The sequence below is a fragment of the Chrysoperla carnea genome, chromosome 4 (genome assembly GCF_905475395.1).
Source record: "Chrysoperla carnea chromosome 4, inChrCarn1.1, whole genome shotgun sequence".
In the NCBI taxonomy this organism is placed as follows: Eukaryota; Metazoa; Arthropoda; class Insecta; order Neuroptera; family Chrysopidae; genus Chrysoperla; species Chrysoperla carnea.
Genome location: NC_058340.1, coordinates 24,009,327 through 24,032,605, shown reverse-complemented (window position 1 = coordinate 24,032,605; position 23,279 = coordinate 24,009,327). Strand labels below are relative to the sequence as shown.

At 28.1% G+C, this 23,279-nt stretch overlaps 1 protein-coding gene and 2 non-coding genes across 3 annotated transcripts in view; 1 reads left to right on the top strand and 2 right to left on the bottom strand.

The window, feature by feature from the left end:
• The window catches only part of LOC123297267 (ankyrin repeat and BTB/POZ domain-containing protein 2), a 73,356-nt gene that overhangs the window by 12,848 nt on the left and 37,229 nt on the right, over positions 1-23,279 (top strand). Inside the window, exon 2 of the mRNA XM_044878866.1 lies at positions 6,122-6,288. Coding sequence (XP_044734801.1) covers positions 6,155-6,288 — 134 coding nt within the window. The 5' untranslated portion in view covers positions 6,122-6,154. The remainder of the gene's footprint in view (positions 1-6,121; positions 6,289-23,279) is intronic.
• On the bottom strand, positions 5,156-5,274 carry Trnal-caa. The gene is made up of 2 exons: positions 5,237-5,274; positions 5,156-5,200 (listed from the first exon to the last, which is right to left on the bottom strand). It is a non-coding gene; the product is annotated as a tRNA-Leu (tRNA).
• On the bottom strand, positions 8,103-8,219 carry Trnal-caa. The gene is made up of 2 exons: positions 8,182-8,219; positions 8,103-8,147 (listed from the first exon to the last, which is right to left on the bottom strand). It is a non-coding gene; the product is annotated as a tRNA-Leu (tRNA).

Sequence of the window (23,279 nt, the reverse complement as noted above, 5' to 3'; positions counted from 1 at the left end):
CATGAAACTAACCCACTTCATTTATAAAATATTATAATTTGAATAAAAAAAATAAATAATTTTTGCTAATATTTATGATTCCATAAATATTTTATAATTTGCATATATTCTACAGGTGCTATAATACGTAGCCGAGAACAATTTGGAAATTATTAAAAATCTGTAAATGTAAAAGTGGAAAAATTTAAGTTTTGGTCATACAGCAATACTTTATAATTTTTTAAATTATGTTTGGCTAAGGGTTTGGATGGCAGTACCGACATTTACTTGGAAGACTGAGGCCCATTTTGTTGACCTGTATTAAAAGTCCATTAATCTCTTTTAAACCTTTGCTTTGGTGCATTTTCGGCTTTTAGCAATTTGTATTATATTATTTTCTTGATGTTTTGCCTCTTATGCCACAAAACCTTGCGCGATCGTACATCGTATCTTCTGCCTCATTTTATTCCCTAAAGAATGTATTATTTCTGATCCACCATTTTTTTTAGGTTGATCCTTGATAAATTATCGCACAACTTTCTTTAATGACTCTAGTAGTTATATGCAGAATAGGTTATGATTCAGTAGAATCATATTGTTATCAATCTTGATGTCAATCATGCTATACAATGTTTCTTAGCGATTTGATCAGTGGTAACGATAAGCCCAAAATTCTCATTTGTTTTTTCCTGCTACAATCTTCTATCCAAACATGGATCGAAGATTTGCCATTTAAATTTGATATTTAAATTAAAGAATAATTTTGAGATATTTAAACGCAGTCCTTTTGGCGCTCTCTTTTGATGACGTATTAATATGTGACCTGTCATTTGGTGACAGTTCAATGTAGTGTTTACTACAGGTGTAATAATTATATGTAGTAATTATATTATATATCCATGGTAATACCATACAAAATGTTAGTAATTAATACCATACAGTATGTCAACAAGTCTGACAAGCCACATACTATTACGTCACATCCGTTTTAAAATTTAAATTTCCGTTTTAGTAATTTGAATTTCTCTCACTGAATTTGTACTTTTATTAAAAGATATTAATTACTAAAATAATGGTTTAGTTCAAATGCCCAGCCAATAAAATTACGGAAAAAAAAATATTTGAACCAAATTTAAATTTCATGAATATTCCCTATTATGCGAGTAATCCAAACTTTTAATATTTCCACAAGTTTAAAGTAATTAATTTTATAAATTGGTATTATATATAAAATTTAAAGGTGTTTGTTTTTGTCTGCATTCCTTATAAATATCTGGATCATTCACACTATTATAATAATAATAATATTCAATATTATTATAATAATATCAATCTTTTTAATATGATTGGTTCATTTCAACTATGTAACTTCTTGTATAATATTTAAAACAAAAAATGTTTCAATATTTTAATTCTTGGAAGATTATTACTTTTTTAAAGTTAGTTTTACACATACTTCTAAGGAGTATTTATCGTAGCTTGAATCCTGTTTTCTTTGTATCTTTATACGTAACTGTGTTTTCGGCGTCCAAAATTAATGTGATTACTGAATTATTACTCTATGTTTAAATCTGGCTAATAGCAAAAATGCCAATTTTATCATAGGTGAAACGTGATCGCAATAGAATTTAGTTTTATTTTTAGAATCTTTTAAATCTATCTTAAAAAGTCCCTTTTTGATTACTTAATTAGAAGGACTTTGATTTTCTTAGAGATAAAGCTATAATCGAATTTTTATGAAAGTAAACATCTGGAAATTTATTCCGAATTGTCATGTGATGAAATTTAGGTTATAAGATTTCATATAAGAAAAAGTTTCAATTACTTTTTATCACTAAGTTTACGTGAATTAATTCCTTAAAATTCCTTAATACTAATGAGATCTCAGTAATGATCTACTGAATGTTTTCTATATTTTAATAAAACGGTCTTTAGCCAAAAAATGGATCGAAGCTCTATTTCCAAAATATCACTAACTTGACAGTGAGTTTGACAACATGACAACATTTCTAGCCTATTTCCATAATTTTCATTCATATGGTAACGAATTTAGTATCGAAATGGTTACGACGAAATGGTTCTAGGAGAATACATTAAGTCTGGAACCTCAGGTAACCGTGGATAACACAAATAATCTGTAAAAGCGTAGTTATAGGCAGACTTGCTGATAAAGAACAAGTCTGCCTATATGAAGAGATAATAACTGAAACAAAAGATTCAGAGTTTGATGGGGGACATCATTTCTGACATAGGATTGGACCTAGTTCTGCGGGTTTCTTCAATATGCAATGTAGATCCGGTAAGACATGGAATAATACTTTATATTAGAAAGTTGAACATCATAAAAAAACTAACATTTTTTGATCAAAACATTATTTCGAAAAACGTTAACTTTCGGAAGAAATGTGACTTAAAAATATATCATTATTGCATTTAATCGAAAAAAAAAATAAGATAAGAGTTTGGCTAACTACAAAACGAGATATTTAGGCGTATAGATAAAAATTACCTACCCACAGACTTTTGTCTAATAGCTCTCGCCCTAAAATATATAAAAATCCTGACGCCATTATGTTTTGTTTCGGCTTTGCATTGTTTGTATGGATTGTAACAGTTGATGTGAGTGTTGTCAAAACTAGAATCCCTAAGTATTTTTCGGACAAGGAACTTGTCTATAATATATGCCTTTGGCTTTTGCAAATATTTAAAAAGTACTTTGAGCTGCACCAGTTTCAACTAGACTACTAGGTTCGGTATTGTTAATATATGTGATAGTGCCCTTATAATACTTATAAATTTATTTAGAAATATTAAAATTTGTCCATGACATTATTCATATCCATTCTTTTAAGTTATATTATTTTTCTAGTCACTTTTGATAAAGTAAATGAAAAAACATGCATACCACGCACACAACAGCCTTATTACTTTACTACCAGTCAAATGAATTTAGTTTTTTTTTTTTTTTTTTTTTTGAAATGCTGGAAGGCATTTAATGATTATTTTTAATTAATATCACATATTTTATGTATCTTTGGAAGTACAGTTTAATTCATAAAATGCAAAGAACTAGGTAGTCAATTTTTGGATTAATATTTTATTATTTAGGCCAGTCGATGATTTTAGAAATAGTTAATTACTTGAAACTGAGCTAAGAATAACATAGAGCTTTATTGAAAGATTTTGTCACCGGTTTGAGCTCAGTTAAATATTTTGTAATTACACTTAAGGATGCAATTTAGAAAAATTGGTTACCACATTTTTGTGTATTTTATAAGAAATATTTTGGGAGAGAGCTAATTTTTTTTTAAATAGGTTGCCTTTGTTAAGATTCGCTTTTGCACGCGGTGTTGGATCAATTCATTTCTACATTGTTTTTTTTGGCGAAGTTTTATTGAATATCTCTGCTTCTATTGATCGAATTGAGACGAATAAAGAAAAGAATTGTTTGTTAAGAATTCTGGCATCGACCTTGCTTGCTATCGAACCCTGAACATAGCAAAATAACCTTAAAATTTCAAGAAAATCGATAAGTAACCTCATATTTTCGACTTTCTCTGATAACTTTTCGAAAAATGAAGGAATTGAGTTGAAATTCTGGAAAAAGATGTATTTTATGATCATAGAAAAGGGAAGAAAATTTGAGATGCGTGCAGAATGTCGTACGGATCGTTTCGGATCCGAAAAACTACGTTCCTCTATTTTTTACAACGAAAGGAACCTATTAAAAAAAAAAATTATCTTTCTACCAAAAGTCTCCGAATTGATTATCAAAATCCGGTAGATTTAGCCAACTACAATTTATTCCATTAGTTTTTTTTGCTACTTTCCAACATATCACAGTATATAAATAAATATATTTTATACTTCTTACGTTTTATAAGTTGAAGGTTGATGTATTTTATATACTCTAATTATCTCAAAAAGTTTGCAATATTCATGAAAAATGTGTAGAACAAACTACTGATCAAGGAATTATTTTAATTTTCTGGAATTTGAAATATTAAATTCAACGAGAAAAATTCCCATGAAAAGTTGTAATAAATATAGTTGTTAATCCTTACCCATGCTTAATAGTTATTCTTTTGGATAAAATTTATGGTGTTATATTTTTGCTTCAATTAAGGAAATTAACTAAGAGTAGAAATTACTTCACTTTTATTAAACTAACAATAAGATACGAGATTGTCTTTATACACTTCCAATTTTATTAACAGATTTGTATATACTGTATGCATAACTGAAATGTGAATACAGTTGCCTATATCCATTAATAATAAACAAAATCTTTTTAAATTGATTATTAATTAAATTTTTTTAAATATACATATTATAAACAAACTTAATTAAAAATAATTAATAATTTATTTAAAAGTTATTGTGATCGATTTTTTTCTATTTATTTCGCATATCTCATAGATTGATTTGAAAATATCATGCTGATTCGATTTATAATCAAACAATATCACCTATTGTGTTTGGATAATAATAGTTGATTTTTTTTTTAATAGTTTGGAATTTTACAATTCAGTTATTAGATAATTTCTTAAAACTTAAGCTACAAGGTTCGTTATTCAAGCAAATATTCGGCTCTAAAAAAGTCTATATAGAGTGTTTCAGAATTGCATGGCACTATTTTAGGTTTGCGTATTTAAGGGCAAAAAAAACTCAAAAGTTCATATAAACATATGTTCGAAAATTCCTATAAATTATAAATATGAATGTTAGGATACTTGTTTGTTACGCTTTCACGCGAATGAATTTAAATGAAACTGTACCACTATATAGCTCATACATCAGACATAACACATGAGCTATAATTTATAAAAAATAAAACAAAGTATTTAGAACGCTCTATCACATACATTGATTATAGCAATTAGCTCAAAATAAATCGAGTTTTAATCGATAAAGATGGAATTTAGATGATGTTTGACTATTTACTACAAATTATATATTATAAACATCAATTATTTTCATGGTTTCCTCAAAATTTGCAATTTTAATCTTTGGTAGCAGCAAGATTGAGGCAAAAATTTAAGTATCGAAAAATTATTTACATTTGATTCAGACCTTTTTTAGATAAAAATAAGACTTAAACAACAGTAATTGGTGGTAGAGCATTGTTAAGACCCTCTAGAAACACTCTGTAAAATACAAAAATACTAAAAATATCTGTCAGAAGTGGGATTCGAACCCACGCCCTCAGAGAGGACCAGAATTGCTCACAGAACTGTTTAACACAGTCAAGGTATTCCTTGAGTCTGGCGCCTTAGACCGCTCGGCCATCCTGACAGTTGATATGAGTTTAAGTAAAATCAGTTTCAGTCAAAACGTTTACATAATTTATTTCAATAATTGATAATCAAAATTAAATCGATCTACATTCCATTAATAAATAAAATTCCTAACTGTTTGGCCGGATGTAAACACTTGAGCATTTTGTTAATAACTGATAGAAAGTTAACGTTTTCACCCTGAAAAACGAAATAAAAAATTTTATGTAATTTTTTATGATTTGTGAAAGTTAACGTGGCCAAATTTGTAGGCGATTACTCCCGTACAAAATGAGGAATTCATCCTATTGGATCGAAGTCCAAGCGTTGTACAAATTGACAAATAGGGCCGATTATTAATAGCGTCAGAGATGGTAAAAGCTATCGAAAAAAAAACTATTAGAAAAAATTGCTTAGAATATGTATGACTATGCAAAATTTCAAATCGATATTCCTATAAATAACGAAAATATGAGGATGTCTTTATCGTAAATGCGACAAAATGTATTAGGAAAATGGAAATCAGGTCAAAGTCGGTTTTATTGACGAACCACTTATAACGACGAAATTGAGATGTCTAGACTGAATTCCTACATAAATACATTTATGAATGTATTGGCTATAACAACATCGGCTATAATGACGTATCGGCTATTGCGACCAATATTAATTTGTATTAAAGGCCAACATATACTATTTAAAAAAATTTCATTAAAATCTGTCATGCCATTTCGGAGCAGTGGAACACCATGACACGAGATTTTTATATATAAGAATTTGCTAAAATCAGAAAGCTCTTGATTTGATTCCCAATTATTATATTCACCACGAATTTTCAATATTTAAAATATTTTGATTTTTTTCAGATGTGAATACTAGATGCGTGAGTGTTCGCCGATATGAGTCAGCCATGCGGCGGCACGCCACCCCCTGCTGGTGTACCGTTAGGATGCCCATGGGCTGGTGTAGCACCCTTAAGTCCATTGTGTATTACTGATGCTGGCCATGAAATTGTCCGACCAAAACCAAGAAGGTAAATGAAATTTGATTTTTTTTTTTAGAAATCTTTATTATTATACTAATTAAATTTTTCCCTTCTTTATTTGATTATTATTACAATAATTATCTTGTTATGTCTTTGATTATTTGATTATATACTTATTTCTAGTAATTGTCGTTATTCTTGAATATACATAAAAATTGTTGCACGTTGGTTGTGCCGATAGCGTTGAAAAATATATTTAGGCGAAAGTTTAGGTATATACATACATACATTAACTTTTTTTTTATAAAGATTTTTTATTTTTGTGATTATACATCTTCAAAACTTATATTAATTAGTTTAATAAAAACAAAAAAAAAGTAAATAAAAATTTTATAGTTTGTCTGAAATTATTTGTTACGCAGCTCGTTTTTATGATGAAAATGTTTTCAGATAGCTAAAGATGTTTTTTTATCGATAATTATGTATAATGTCCGAAATTTTTTATTTCTTGAAATTTTATCTCCTACAAATCGACTCCCTTAGCGCCCACTATACTTTCTAATTGTATTGAAATAATGAAAGAGAAATTTTTTAAGTTAGTGGATGCAACGAAAAAAATAAAGTGCAGAAACCCTGGTAAATTAAATTGATATTTTACACTGAAATTCAAAAAAAGAAAAGGGATTATGCTTTGTTTGAATTGAACATTGTTTCTTGAACTATGTTTTTGAGACCACTAAATACAGTATCTTTAAAATGGTCAGAAACTGAGTACACTTTCTGCATGCATTTAACAGGCACTAATACCCCTGATAAATTTTTGTTTTGGATTTGAATATTTTATTAGCTAAATATAAATATTAATTACTAGCATTTACCCACGTTTTTGATCTTCAATAACTGGTAAAGATAATTAAAAGAAAAAATAAGATAATATGAAACAAACAGGGTGAAGTTGATACACTTTATGGACATCTGTTCATCCAAGGCTATCAGACATATTTCTTACAAAAAAATTAATTTGTTTAGAAACATATTAACTATTGCTTAAAAAAATGGAAATGAATAAAGAGAAAATAGGATTAAAACTAACCGTTAAACAAATAATTTTTTTTGTATTATGTAAAAATGATTATTTCTTTTAAACTACTCCTTTTCAATGAATATGCAATAATCAAAAATGCACTTTTTTGATTATTTTATACAAAAAGTATATGTATCAAATAATCAGTCTTCAATTTTTTTTAAATGTAAGTAGTGTGCCTGATAACCTAAGTTGAACAAATATCCATAAATCGTATCTCCTTCACCCTGTTTTAAGAAATGTCAAAACAATAAATATAATTTTTTTTAATTTTTTTAAATATATCTTTATAAATTATAGCTCATGTGTTATTCTGTTGTATGAGCTATATTATTCTCAAGTTTCATTCAAATTCATTCAGTATTTTTTGCGTGAAAGCGTAACAAACAAACAACCTTACTTTCACATTTATAATATATAGGGATATATTGAAAACTAGTTTGATAATTTGTTGCCAAACGCGATTTAATATATCAAACAAAGTATAATAATAATTATATATAATAATTTGATTGAGTTGATAATTTATTTAAGTGTATATTTAAGGCTAGTATAATTATATTTAGTATAAAGAAATTACATATAATGTCAAAATATGATTTAACTCTTCTTATTCTCTAATTAAAATCAAGTTTTGTTTTTATTTTGTCATTTTTATATTTACTTTAATTACTTATCAATTTTATTTTATATTTAAATTTCACCAAAATACAACGAACTTTTAATGATTTTTTAAATGATTTGAATAATTTTATGGTTGTGAGAATAAAAAAAAAACTGTCAGAAGTGGGATTCGAACCTACGCCCTCAGAGAGGACCAGAATTGCTCATCGAACTGTAACACAGTCAAGGTATACCTTGAGTCTGGCGCCTTAGACCGCTTGGCCATCCTGACAGATGATCGAAGAGCATTTTTTTAAAAACTGGCTGTTCAACTTATTTTTATTTTAAACATAAAATTGACCTACAAAATTAATAAGTCTATAAATATATTTAAAACCTAAAAATAAATTTCGTAGATCGTTTACTAACATCTAACATTTTAAATCTTTAATTGCAAATCATAAATTAGTTAATATATTCAGGTGCTATAAATATTATGGTCTTTATAGCCGGAAATATTATTCCTTCAACAAGGATCATCTTGTACAAATTAAAGTTAAATTAAGTTAAAAAAATTTACGGTAAAATGAGTGTGATTTTCTGGTACCAAAAGCAGCGATTTTATCTAAAAGTATTAACTCATTTTCCATAGCTTACTGAACAATCTTCACCGTACTTGTTGAAAATCTTTTGATATACTGTGGGTGCATAATGATACGAAATTTCTATGATTCTTTATTTACATTTTTGAGCACCTATTGATTAAATGGTAAATTTGGGGGGTTGGGACTATTTGTAAAAAATGTCGCTCAAAAAGTGAGAAGAAGAGGTATTTCTTAACGCAGGAAGATGGTCTTTTTTTTTACGTAACTTTCGCAATACGTTGCCAGTTTTATTTTCAGTATTTTCGGAGGCGATTGCAAAAAATTTGATGCATGGTGAAAGGGGTGGGCTCACAATTTTGTACGGCGTATAATATTAGCCGCAGAAACGGAGCACTGAAGTTCGAAAATTTGAAAAGTAAGACGGATTTGAATTCGGTTTTCTGAATTTGATTCGTTAGATCGTCAAGAAATTTTGTAACCTATATTGATTTATAAGAAATTAAAAATATGCAATTTTCATGAATAATACGCATTTTAAATTGACCGTAATAATACTAAATTCACAATTCGGTTAATAGTGATGAAAATGATTCCAAACTTGTTACACGGGCTTATTTTTGGGTCGCTAAACACGATTATCGCGACAAAATTGATTTGCGAGGTACCTAGGTTACCCGATTCTGTCGAGATATTCATGTTCAACGACCCCAAAAACCCCCGAGTAACAAATATGGAATCATTTTCATCACTATTAACCGAATGGTGAATTTCGTATATTTACGGTTGATTTATAATGCAATTATAAAATGCAAATTGCATATTTTTAATTTCTTATAAATCAATTTAGGTTACAAAATTTCCTGACGCTCTAACAAATCGAATGCAGAAAACCGAATTCAAATCCAACTTTCTGTTCAAATTTTTCTAACTTTGACTATTTTTAGTGTTTCGTTTCCGCGGCTGTATGAATTTTTAAGGTTTTGCACCCAGTAACGTACAGCAGGATGAAGCGTAACGAAGCGTTTTCTTTTATGCATAATGTCAGGCCTAATATATTTTACTAACTAAAAAAACGATTATATTCAATCGATAGTTATCTTACATACTTTCGAACTGTGCCAAGTTTTTCGACAATTATTTTTGTCTGCTGTATATGTTAAACAAAATACCTATTTGCACTCCATTTTGCATCCCTTTCGAACTTACTAAACTTCTTGCCACCTTTTTTTCGAGTTGTTTTCGTCGATAACTATCTTTAAACACAAACAGCAAACAAAATCAAACTCGTTGAAAATGAAAATTGTTTAACCCGATTTTCATAGTTCCGACATTTGAGCCACGATTAAACCTTTCTATATTACCAAACATTGCACTTTCGCTTCGTTATGTCGTCAAAATCTATTAGCCGCTTAAACATTTATTTACTGTCTTTTTTGTCGTGTAAGAATTTTATGAATGACAAAAATTTGGAAGTGGTGGGAATTACATACTATGTTAATTTCTATATTGGTTAACAAATCCCATGATAATTGTTAATAATTATTAATAAGTTTTATTATTATTAATGACAATAACTTTTTCTTATAATTGTTATTACGATAGGAAATGTAAATTGATAATTTATAACAATTTTCTAATTACACATATATGATATATTTTTTTTAGTTCCTGTATCCATATTACTCGTAATTTACTTTTTGTAAATGCATACACACACACACACACACACACACACACACACACACACACACATCCATACAGTAAGTAATGTGGTAATGCTGTTATTTTGTGATGTATGTATCGAATTGGACTTGAAAGTGTTTTTTTTTTCATTAGTTTGATGTGAAAAAATAAAAAAATTATTAGTAACAAGTGTGTAATTAAGTGTATGATTTGCTGAGTCGTAGGTAGTGATTTTGTTGTGCCTTTTTGGGTCCAAGTTCAGGTGTGGCTATATCTTAAGTGTACTCGCTCGCTCAACTACCAATTTTAATAGGTTTAGACAAAATATTTAATCTGATTACATACCTATCAATAAAAATTTGATATTGACAAAATTAACGATTATGGTATGGTTTTGGTCAAATATTTGATTCAAAAGCAATTGTATCTTATCTTTTGGACATTTCTTAACAGTTTTTGTCATATGACTAATTTCAATTAAATTCACCGTATTCAAGATGTCGGTGTTTTAAAATTAATCCCTTTTTTAGGCTAAAATTTTGTTACCAACAAATTTGACGATTATCGAATTGTTTTCGTCAAATCCTTGATTAGAAAACCCACCACTGATTTTACATTTTTGGCTATTTGTAACACTTTTTGTATTTTAACAGTTTTTACCTAGCATCACTGTTTTCGAGATATAGATTCCTCTAGAAGTATTAAGAATAGTCAAAAACATAAAATCAGTTCATTTTCCCATCAAATATATTATCAAAATCACTCGATTTGAGCTTAAAAACCCTATTTTTTTTAAATGCCGACATCTCGAAAACGTTAAGTTAAGATGAAAAAAGTCGTAGTACATAAACTGTTGAGAAATTTCCAAAATATAAGTATCTAAACGGCGAGGTTTAAGAAAAAATTTCGAATCACAAGTAACTTCTAAATATAACATCCAATGGTTATTTTTTCTATTTTCATGATTTTTTAGCGCGATTGGTCACTACGAACTTGTATGCGTCCTGCTGGTGCACCTTAATTTTCAGACCACAATTTCTGACCAAACTGAATTTTTGCTACACCCTCATACGAACAATTTTCTCCCGGTCCCTTAAAAATGGGAGATGTACTTTTTAATTCTGACCTTTTGGTCATATTTCTTTTTTATTACCTCGATTAAAATATTTCTGCAGATAATGTGACCATTGTAGTGCTGGTTGAAAAATCTACAGAAGAATATTCGATAATTATTGCACCAGTAGTCCTTTGACTATCTAACTACGCCTCTGCAAGTGTTTCTTTAGTATTTTGATATGCTGACTTCGAACGTGGAATATCTAAAGGGAGAGCATCAATTGTTTATAAAAAATTGTTTAAAAAAAAACAAATTTTTCAAATGACATAAAATATTTTTTGCAATTTCTATAATTCAATGTTTATTTGATACAATAGATCTTGAAATAAACGTAGGTATAGCAACCGATGCAAAGACTGGTATGGATATTCGGCTATTGAAATATTCCATCTACGGACCATAAAAAAAAGAAAGGTATTTAGTATCATGCATAAGTATCCAATGACAATAAGATTCATTCATACTTTTAAATACATTACAATAATATTAACTATGAACATATAGAAGAAGAGAAAATTACATTATTTATTATTATTATTAAATATTGCATTGTTTTTTTTTTATAATTGTAATGATAAAAAAATAAAATTAAATAAGTCATTAATTTTAAAAATAACTAGTGGAGATTATGTGTACTTATGAGCAGGAGGTTATCTTACCAAGTTGATATTCCATTATCAAGCTATCGTACCTAATGGCGGTCTTTATACAGGATGATTTTTAGATGATGCACACGACTACGAAAGCCTCTTGCAAAGCAATAATCAGAAATGTCACTGCTGGTGTATAAAACCGAAGTGTAACATTTATATTTTATTATTTTTTAAGAATAAACGATTGTATTTTTAATTGGTCAGGGCAATTAAAATTATCATTCATTGCATAAATAGATTTCCTGGAAAATCTGGTTCTATATTCCTAGATAGAACTATTGCTGTAAAATTTATAAGTCTCAAACATAGTTGTTATGGGCACTACTTTATATCATGTCTTTTGAATATAAATTTTTATCCTGTAAAAAGCAGGAAAGAAAAATACTCAATCCTCTTCATAGAGTGCACCAGAGAAGCATTAAAGTACGGTTTCATAAAAACCACAAAGAGTATAAGAGAGTTTTAACTTTTTATTAAAATGAGTAATTTTTTTCTCTACATCGAAACGTTCATACATCTTTGATCGACCTATTTTGGCCAATTAAATGGCATGGCTATTTTAATATGATTCTTAGAATTGTGTCAAATGTTTTAGTCCATTAAGAAAAATTTTTTCCAACCTATCATTTTTGTATACCCTGCAAGCTATTACCCTATGCCAGTGTCAACCCTTTCTAACCATTTGAATGTTTATAGCTGAGTTAAAATGAATATTTGCATTAATGGAACTTAATTTATTCTATTTTTATGTACAGAAACATTGTGAAAATCAATTTAGTCCAATAAAATGAAGATTTTAAAAACCATCAAGACGGAAGACTGCATTTTTGAATATAAGTTCGTTTTGACATAAATTTGAAGTATACATTGAAGTTAAAAAATATTGAATTTTATTAAGGAGGTATAAAAAAATATTAAAAACTATCCCCAAAATCACTTTTTTGAAAATATCTCGAAAACATACGAAGATATGGAAAAAAGTTTTAAATAAAAAAGGTAGATATCAAAATTTTCTATAAAATCATATCATCACTTTTGACGTATTTGCAATAGAAACCGAGATATTTGAACTTTTTCCATATCTTAATATGTTTTCGAAATATTTTCAAAAAATCTGATTTTGGGAGTAGTTTTTAATATTTTTTTCTACCCTCTTAATAGAATTCAATATTTTTTAACCATGTATACTTCAAATTTATGTCAAAATGAACTTAAATTAAACAAGTGAAAACAAACAATTGACTGAGTTAATTGTTGAAATAGCATGCATAGTCAGTGTTGATTTCTTTATCACATTACACATACAAACATGTGACACATACATAACTGATAAGTGATAATCAAGTATAGTACATATTATAAAATTTCCGCCTAATTGGCGCTCTCACGGGTAAACAGTGATGTTTACGGAAAAATGATTCAAACAAAAGTTGTTTAATTTTTGATAAGGAACATTTTTTACATTTAAACTTTTGTTCTATCTCTAACGGTTTACAAGATAGGTCCTACGGACCCAAGACCCAATTGACCTATGATGCTCATTTACGAACTTGACCTCACTTTTTACTGAGTACGCTGTAAAAATTTCAGCTCGATATCTTTTTTCGTTTTTGAGTTATCGTGCCCACAGACGGGCGGACGGACGGACGGACAACCGGAAATGGACTAATTAGGTGATTTTATGAACACCTATGACAAAATTTTTTTCCTAGCATCATTATTTTTAAGCGTTACAAACTTGGGACTAAACTTAATATACTATGTATATTTCATATATACATGGTATAAAAATGCAGGCATCCGTTTTGATGGTAGTTTATATTTTCATTTTATTGGACTACATAGCAAATTCATTTGTGTATACTTGTTTCGTTTGGTCGAATTCAAATGTCTTGTTTATAGAAATTTTTTGTGATTTAAGAAAATATTTTACTTGAGTAATACAAATTGGACAAAGGCTTATAATGAAGTACCTTTGAGCTAATAGAACCTACATAATATTCGGTAGAAAATGATACATAAATTTGGTACGACGATCTTCTGATCTATTTACATTAGTTCAGCATTATATCTACTAGTAATTAACCGATGTAAATTAGTAACAAATTAAAAATAATCATTTCTTTTCATCGTATTTCCGATATCAGATTTATTTTCATTGAATTTCAATAAAGGTATTGTGTGAATTACTTTTTTCATAATTTTACACCCTTATGATTAGGAAGTTGTTATTTTCTTTTTTAAAATATCGTGTTTAAACTACAACAATACAACTACTACTGTTAATTGAGAGATAAAAAAAAATGAAAATAACATGAAACGTAGGCAATTGTTTAAATACCTAACTTTTTGAATATCAATTTTGGAACTGTTTTATAATTACTAGCACATCAGAAATGCAGATACAATAGACTTGGAGACACTTACACAAAATTTCCGATTCATTTGTTATAGTATCATAATCTTAGACCATTAAGTACATGGACTGAGCGTTAAACGATGTAAAGTGTGCCAACATCTGAGGTAATTGCTTGGGTCAAATCCATCATGGCAGCGGTGTGGAACTGACAAAACAAAGTGTGGTTGTTTGTCATACTTGTCATTGTAGATTCGTAAGAACAAATGTAAAGTGATATGTGAAGTATCTTTTTAAGTCATGAAGCGAAAAAGTTCAGTGAAATCACGATGTTTTATGTAAAAAATTTTGTAGCATGATGGAATCTTGAATGAAAGAAGAAAAATGATTGTGGCAGTCATTTTGCTTCCAATAATTATGTAATTCGACTTCTTCGGCATAGATATTATACTAAATCAAATGAATTGAATATTTTGTGTCAATGTCTTTAAGTCTATAACAATATCTTCTCCATGATGATAATATAGGAATTGTAAAAAATTAACTGATGAAACTGTCTATTACCAAAATTAAAATATTTTTTTTTTGGTGAGCTCTTCAATTTTAAAACTTTTCCTACATGCTTATCTGCTTCATAAATCTCACCTCGTGTAGAGTTCATCATCAATCACTTGTCAACATTTCACTGTCAACAGATGGTTAAGTTGTTTATACATACACAAGTTTAATAGCATTTAAATTTCTTATAAGCGATTAATTATTATAACGCGTATTTTGACTTAGAGGAATGAATGAGTTTTATGTGTTAAAGTTATCAAAATTTTCCATTTCTGTACCCTCTGTATTTGTAATATATATCAAGGTATACTATGTTTAGTCCCAATTTTGTAACGCTTAAAAATATTGATACTATCAACATTTTAGTATACACACACAAATTTTGGTATAGGTGTTCATAAAATCACCTAAAGAGACCATTTCTGGTCGTCTGTCTGTCTGTCTGTCCGTCTGTTCGCCTGTGAACACGATAACTCAAAAACGAAAAGAGATATCAAGCTGAAATTTGTATAGTGTGCTCAGGACGTATAAACTGAGGCTATGTTCGTAAATGAACAACATAGGTCAATTGGGTCTTGAGTTCCTAGGAACCATCTTGTAAACCGTTAAAGATAGAGAATAAAAGTTCAATTGTTTGAAACATTTTTTCGTAAACGTTACTATTTTTTCGTAAAAGGGTTAAATGGGGCAAAACTTTGCTGTCCATTTTCTCCAAAACTATAAAAGATAGGTGGTTGAAAATTTGTAGTTAGCTTCAACTAGTGGTTTTGTAAAAATAATTGTGCTGGTTTATTAAAATCTTTTAATTTATTTAATTAAATTTTTAAATTTTGGTAAACATATAGAAATACTAGCGGCCCCGACGGACGTTGTCCCGTAAAAACGTAACTCCAATTCATGAATACCTATACTACGTTTAGCCTGTCCGCTAAACCCATCCCGCTAAACCCCAATTTAACTCCTATTTATTGGAGTGGCCTGACCTTCGACCTTTGGCCTGACCTTTGATAGTAGAGCTCGCTGCGCTCGCATATGGCTCTAATAAATGCCTATTGACAATACCTGAATACTATTAAAAATACATAGTACACATAGTATACATAATGTGATATGATTTATATGCGCTCCCACCATTTAATGAAATTTAATTTTTTTGGTACGGAGCCCTCAAAAACAGTTGTACTGGACCAAATTGTAAATCTAAACCATTCTCGAATCTCCACGAACACACACAAAAAATTTCATCGAAATCGGTCCAGCCGTCTAGGAGGAGTTCAGTCACATACACACACACACAAGAAATATATATATTAAGATAAACATATTTGCTGCCGTGATTTGATTATTATACAAATGAAAAGCTTCGAAATTCTTTGTTAAATCTATTATCAAATTTATTTCTTATTTTTGTATTGAAATACCAACAGTATGTTATCTTGGTTAGCGTATACTTAGGAAAATATAACAATCATGCATACCTAATACTTGAAATCGAATTTTTAGAAATTGAGAGTGTATTTATTTGACCCGAATATGGGCATATAAAATCACAAAAATAAAAACTAATTTAAATATTAATAATAATTTTAATATATATCATTCATTACTCTTAATTCATTATCTTAAATAACATAATTTATTATGGACATTTTAAAAATTAGATAAAGATGAAATTTTGTGATAAAAATCATCTCACTGAGTGCATCCACAAATCTTAATAGATGTGTGAACAAGGTTAAAGTATGAAGATCATAAAAAAATATACTTGTACAAAAATTTTATATATACAGTTACCTAGGTTGTCCCCCTGCCTTTTCCTTAAGATAATGAACTTTTCAGTTCCTCTTTTTGCAGTTCTCACTGATCTCATTGCTAATTCATTGTTAATGGTGCCCTGGATGGTAATTCCATATAGTAAAATCGGAGTTATTTATTCCGAAATCCATTAAATCCAGCACATATGTCGTCGATTTTCAGCGATGTAAACGTTATACGTAGACGTTAGGATTTAGGTTATAGAGCCCATTGTGATACCATATTTATGTTTTACCAACTTTGAGAGGCTGAGTGCACCTCCTTCATGCATATACCATGCACTACACCAACCCATCACAAGTATTTTTTTTTTTTTTTTTTTATTTATTTATTTATTTAAAGTCGTTTTTTAACGTCGAGGTCATTAACGACTACTATTTACAAATCATAAATTACAAAACATTTTCTAAATTTTATCTAATAAATTCTCTTCCATCACAAGTATTAATTAAATTAATTTTTGTAGTGACTTCGGGAATCGAACCCGCTACCCTCGTTCGTATACCGTGAACGGACTTGGGTTGGCGTAGACGCTAAGATAAGAACCTTTTAGCTACCTTTTACATTTTCATTCTCTATCTAATCAATTTACGGTATATAGAAAAATACTTTTGTCCTGAAATAATGTTGAATTATTAATAAGCAATTCTTGTATATATTAATTATATAATATTAAGTATACAGGCGGCTTTTAGGGCGAAAAATCGAACTGGCAAGGTTTTCATTTTTAGAAAATCCCATTTTATCCGTGTTTTCAAGAAAAACTGAAACATATACTGTAAAATATGACTCCTCCTAACATCCTGACATCTATTGGCGAGTATATACATTGTACGTTGCTCGTTTCGTATGTATTGTATAGTGTGCGGTTCGTGTAGCTATGTCAGTTTTGGTTGATACATAGCTGGTGTGATATACGTATATCGTAGTCGTAGTTAACCAAATAAAGTATGTAACTGGGACGTAATTTTTTTAAATACCGAGCATAACGGTTACTTATTTCTAAAGTTATAGACAAACATGAGGCAAAACTAAGATCAACCTTGACGATCTTCCCATATAAATGATATATATGAGTTTAATATTAAATTATCGTTAAACAATGTACTTACTCTTGGTACTTAGATAGGTATAATAATTGTTAATTGTTTATGATATATGTGTATTTATTACCTTAGTCGAATGTGTAATTATAATTCTTAAGATTTTTAAAATAAAGTAATAATTTATTATTATTTAAATTAAATATAGAATCACTCAAGTTCACATCACTCTCTCCCGAAGTGCAGTCATTTTAATGTTTGTTTTTTTTTTCTTCAATTATTTATAATTTACATTGTTTTTATTATAAATATTATGATTTTTTGTTTCTAGTTAATTCTATAATTTCTAATACAATACAGATAAGTTTTAATTATGTAATTTTTTTAGAAATTATAACCGAGTGAAATAGTTACACATCCATCAGGAATACTTAAATCATGATTTCTAGTATCTTCGACCACGAATAGGTGCTAATGCATTCAGGAAATATAATATATTCGATATAAAAAATAAAATTCTAAGTTGAAAGTCCACTTGGAGATTTTGCAATCTCATATATACTTACCATTAACGAGATAAATTTCTATTCCAATAATTTTAAGCAGTTTTCGATCTATATGAACAAATTTAAACCTTTATAGTAAATAAAGTTGTAAAGAATTATTTTTTCTATAATTTATCACTTAATTTTTGTATTCTACAGAACTTCAAAAAATAAAATTTATCGAAAAATGTTTAAGTTTTGTAAATTGAAAATATTGGCGCATAATCGAATCTGGAATCTAGATTTATTATGCTAAAATGAAATACAAGGCTTGATAAGTGACCAAAGTTTAGGGCCCTTTTTCGATGATGTTTTTACCATCGTAAATTCTAATTCCACAAATGTAAAAACTAAATCCACAAATTTATTTCTAGGGAACGGAATCCTAAACTCGCACTTGAAACGTAGCTAAGAACACTCTCCAATAAATTATCTTTCAAAAGAAGCAAAACAATCGAAATCGATTCATTCGCTTAGGCGCTACGATGCTACATACACACACACACATAGCGGACAAATTTATAACACCCCTTTCTTTGGTTCGGGGGCTAATGAAATTCGACGGCACAGACACGACTAAGCGGGGTATCATTGAATCGATATTCAAAAATCCTGACTAAAAAGTTTAAAAAAAAAAATTAATTTAAAAAATCAAAAATCCCGGCTACGTAAATAAAAATTAAAACGAAAAAAACAAGTCCAGTAGTTTACATAGCGACTTTAACAGCCGCAACCCATTATAAGGAAGATTTAAGCTGATCTAGATTTAGAATTTTAACGGTATAAGAATTTTAAAGAGTCCCGACTGAAAAAGTCGTTATGCAATAACTGCTGGAATTTTTTCTTTTCAGTTTTTATTTAACATAGTCGAGGTTCTGATATGTTTGTTTGAAATGAACAAATTCAAAAACTACGGCTATATTTTAGTTTCAAAAAAAATTAGGGTTCCATACCAAATATTTTATATATAATACGGTAGTATTTGTTTTTAAAATTGAAATTTCCCATCGAAGCGGATGATTAACTGCTATTATTACAATAACTTGTCATGTTACATTAATACATACACCTTTAAGTGCATAATCTCTATTATATACAAGATTTGAAAGGTCTGGGTAAAGGTTTACTATTAAATTATTTACAGAATAGGTAAAAAAAGAATATACACTTGAAATATTTTCACACATGTTTAGATGAATCATATAAAAGAGAGAAACAAAATTATAATTATAATAAATAGAAAAAAAATGGATTGCATATAATGTGAATTAAATATAAGAAATTTGTAAGAAAGTTAAATGAAAAATTGTTCATATTACTTTTTCTATTGTTTCAGTATTATATTTTTATTTAAATTTGTGTAAAAGATTCTCAAACTGATTTCATTTTATTTTTTTTCCATCGCTTCTAAACAAACAACTAGAGAATTTTATAAATTAATTATATGCTTTGTAAAAAAAAAAATTACGTTGAGTTGAAATTTTCTTAATTTCTAAGGAGAAAATTCTTACTTCTTATATTATTATTATACATTAATTATAATTAGAAGAGGTAATAATTAATATTTATTGAACTTCACTTTATAATTGATTATTAAAGAGAAAAACGAAAAATCACTGACCATATAGCGATCAGTATTCGAAGAAAATACAAAAATTGATTGATTTTTGTATTCGATTCGAGAAATATTATTATTTAGATTAAGTAGGTTCCAAAATATATAAATTCAGATAATTTGTGACAATAATGATGTATATTTTACAAGATGTTTCTAGAATCATTCCTAAATAAAATCGTACAGAATTTAGGCGATATTTACAAAACTCAAAATCACCCAATGGTTAAATTAACTCGATTTTTTATGTTTATTTTGGACCAAAATTTCTCTATATGCTTATTTTTCTGTTGCACTATATTACTTTATCAAATTCCGAAACGAAAATTTGGTGTTTCTTTTCTAGAATTTTTAGCCCTTTAAGAGAATGCAAAAATGGGGAAGGTGAAATTATTGAGCCATCATCATAAAATGTTTTTATTGGCCTCTTCTAAATTTTCTGTATTTGCACTTATACAGTGTGTTGCATTTAAGATAAAGACATCCTCATATTTTCGTTATTTATGTGAATATCAATTTGAAATTTTTCATAGGGTGATGGGTCATATTTTTTCATAAGATACTTAATCGAAATCTGAACTTTAAACCCAACCTACTACAAATTGGCAAATAAGCCCGATTCTTAATATTTTGCCTAGCGTAAGAGATGGTTAGAGACATGGAAAAAAATTATTTGAAAAAGTTGCTAAGAATATTTTTTTATACCCATATACCGATTTTCATGATATTCGCATTTTTAATTTTTTTATTATTTTGGTCTACACTCAAAATTATTACAATTTTTTTGGAATATTTGAATAGATAACACTATTAAATTATCAATTTAACCAGTTTTTACATTCCCTAACACACAAGTTATAAAATTTAAAAAAAATTTTGAGTAAAAACCAATTTGAAATGAAATTATTAAAAATGCGAATTTTGTCATGAAAATCGATACAAGAGTATAAAAAAATATTCTAAGATAAATTTTTTCGATATCTCTTACCATATTGAGAATCGATCCTATTCGTCAATTTGTGGTAGGCTGAGTTCAATTTGTAGTAGGCTGAATTTAATGTTCAGATTTTGGTTAAGTATCTTTAAAAATATGACCTATCGCCCTGTATGATTCTGTCTTCATCTTAAATGCACACACTGTGTATGAAGGATAAAGAGGTAGACCTAGCCTTGGGACAATTAGTCCTTGTATATTTCTGTGTACGCTTATAAAATCCCACCTTCCACCAAAATGTAGCAAATTTATTCCGGTATTCAAATTTTTTGTATGTTATAAAATCGTAAGTATCATAATACAATAATTTTATTACAAAGTTTAATACACCATTACAAATTAAAATCTAAATTATTTCATTAATAAAATTTTGTTTACAATGTAAAAAAAACAGTGTATCCAAAAAACAAAAAATCAATTAAAGCGTGACATATGTGAAAATAATTTTTTAATAGAAACATGATTTTGATTAAAACAAAATTTCACTTTCAATTTTTAACAAACATTTATTTATATTATTATTATTATTATTATTTATTATAAATTAAATCTTATCAAATCCATATCAGATTTGAAATAATTAATTATTTCATTTAAAATAATTAAATACGTTTTTTGTTTTTTATCTTTTTTGGTTTAATAAATTTAAATAACGTTATAAATTTCAAATATTTTAAGTGAAATTTTTTTCAATGCATATTTAAAATTATAAATAAATAAATGTTATAAATTATTTTATTTGATATATATTTTTTTTTAAATAATATTATTTATTAATCATTGAGTACACAGCGCAATGCTTCCGTATTTAAGTATTTAATCATAAAGATGTTATCATCGATTGGTTACACATGGGGTCTTTGGTTTATAACATTCTAAATAATTTCTTTTATTTATCCGCGGCTTAAATAATTTTTATTACTTTTATTACTGATTTAAAAGAATGCATTTTTTTTTTTGTAGATCAGTTTCTCTCGAATTTTTCCATATGTATACAAGGTGGGTCATTTAAATCTATAATGGTAGATCAAAAAATGACTTGAACAAAAGTTGTAGAATTTGGCGAGGGACATCATGTTCTGGCATCAGATTGGACCTAGTTCTTCGGGTTTTCTTTAATAGCCAATTTAGATCCTAATCGGTAACAGATAGAATAACACTTTAAATTAGAAAGTTGATCATCATAAAAAAACGGAAAAACGGCCTACATTGTAATATTTTACGTTCCAATAAAAGTAGATTAATTTTTTTTAAATTTTTATTAGATTTTTCATTTTAACATGGAAATTTCCTGAATAACAACACATACAATTTTGTAAAGTTAACAATTAATACACAAGTTTTTCCTTTTTAAAAATTAACATCTTTTGTTGAAACTTTAACATACTGATTGTAATATATCTCCTTAGTCATATAAAATATATGAAGTAAAAAGAGTTTTTATGGACCGGGTGTTATTATGTATAAAACAAAGAGGGAATGTGTACTGTGTGATATGATGTGTTATGGTAATGTGTTATTGTGTGTGATTGGTATTGTATGTGTACAACTTTAAATGATGAGTCTGACCGGCTGGGTTCATGTATACACATATACAATCCCTCTTAATTTTATACATAAGAACGTCCGTAAGAAATCTTCTTACTTCAAATAATGTAAATGGCAAAAGGTATGGTTTACAATTTAATAAACTTAGGTATGCATCCGATATTAAAACACTCAACTACGTTAGTTACATTGAGTTCTGAAACTATAGACAACTCGTATTTCCCATGATTTTCTAAATTTGAATTATATAACTTAAGAATATTATGCCTATAAAAAACATTAAATATGATTTTTAGGTCCCTTAAGAATTAAATAAGACCATGACTTAATTCTATATTTTATTAATCTATACATTTAGATCTTAAATTTGATTCAAATTAATTTATGATACCCTGAGTACAATTTTAATTTTTTATTTACCAATCGATAGTGAAAATACGTGCATACATATACTAAAGAATATATCGTGGACATACATATTATAAAATCTAACAATTTGGAAACACTCATGTTACCTCAATATACAGATACGATCAAAAACATTTATAACCCTCAAAACTATGTAAAATTTCCAACTAACAACATTACCCCTTACATCCTAACATGCCTGATTTTATATATTATCTAATAAAAAATCCTGAAAAATAGAAAAGCGCGATATCGGGGCTGGAGTACCCCATGCAAATACTTGGACCACATTTATATAATGTATGAATTATAATCTGGAAATCTACTTTTTGGTGGCTGAAAGTAATAAATAAGTATACTTTTCATTCTGAACCAAAGCCAAAAACACTCTTGAAATTACAAAATCGATTAT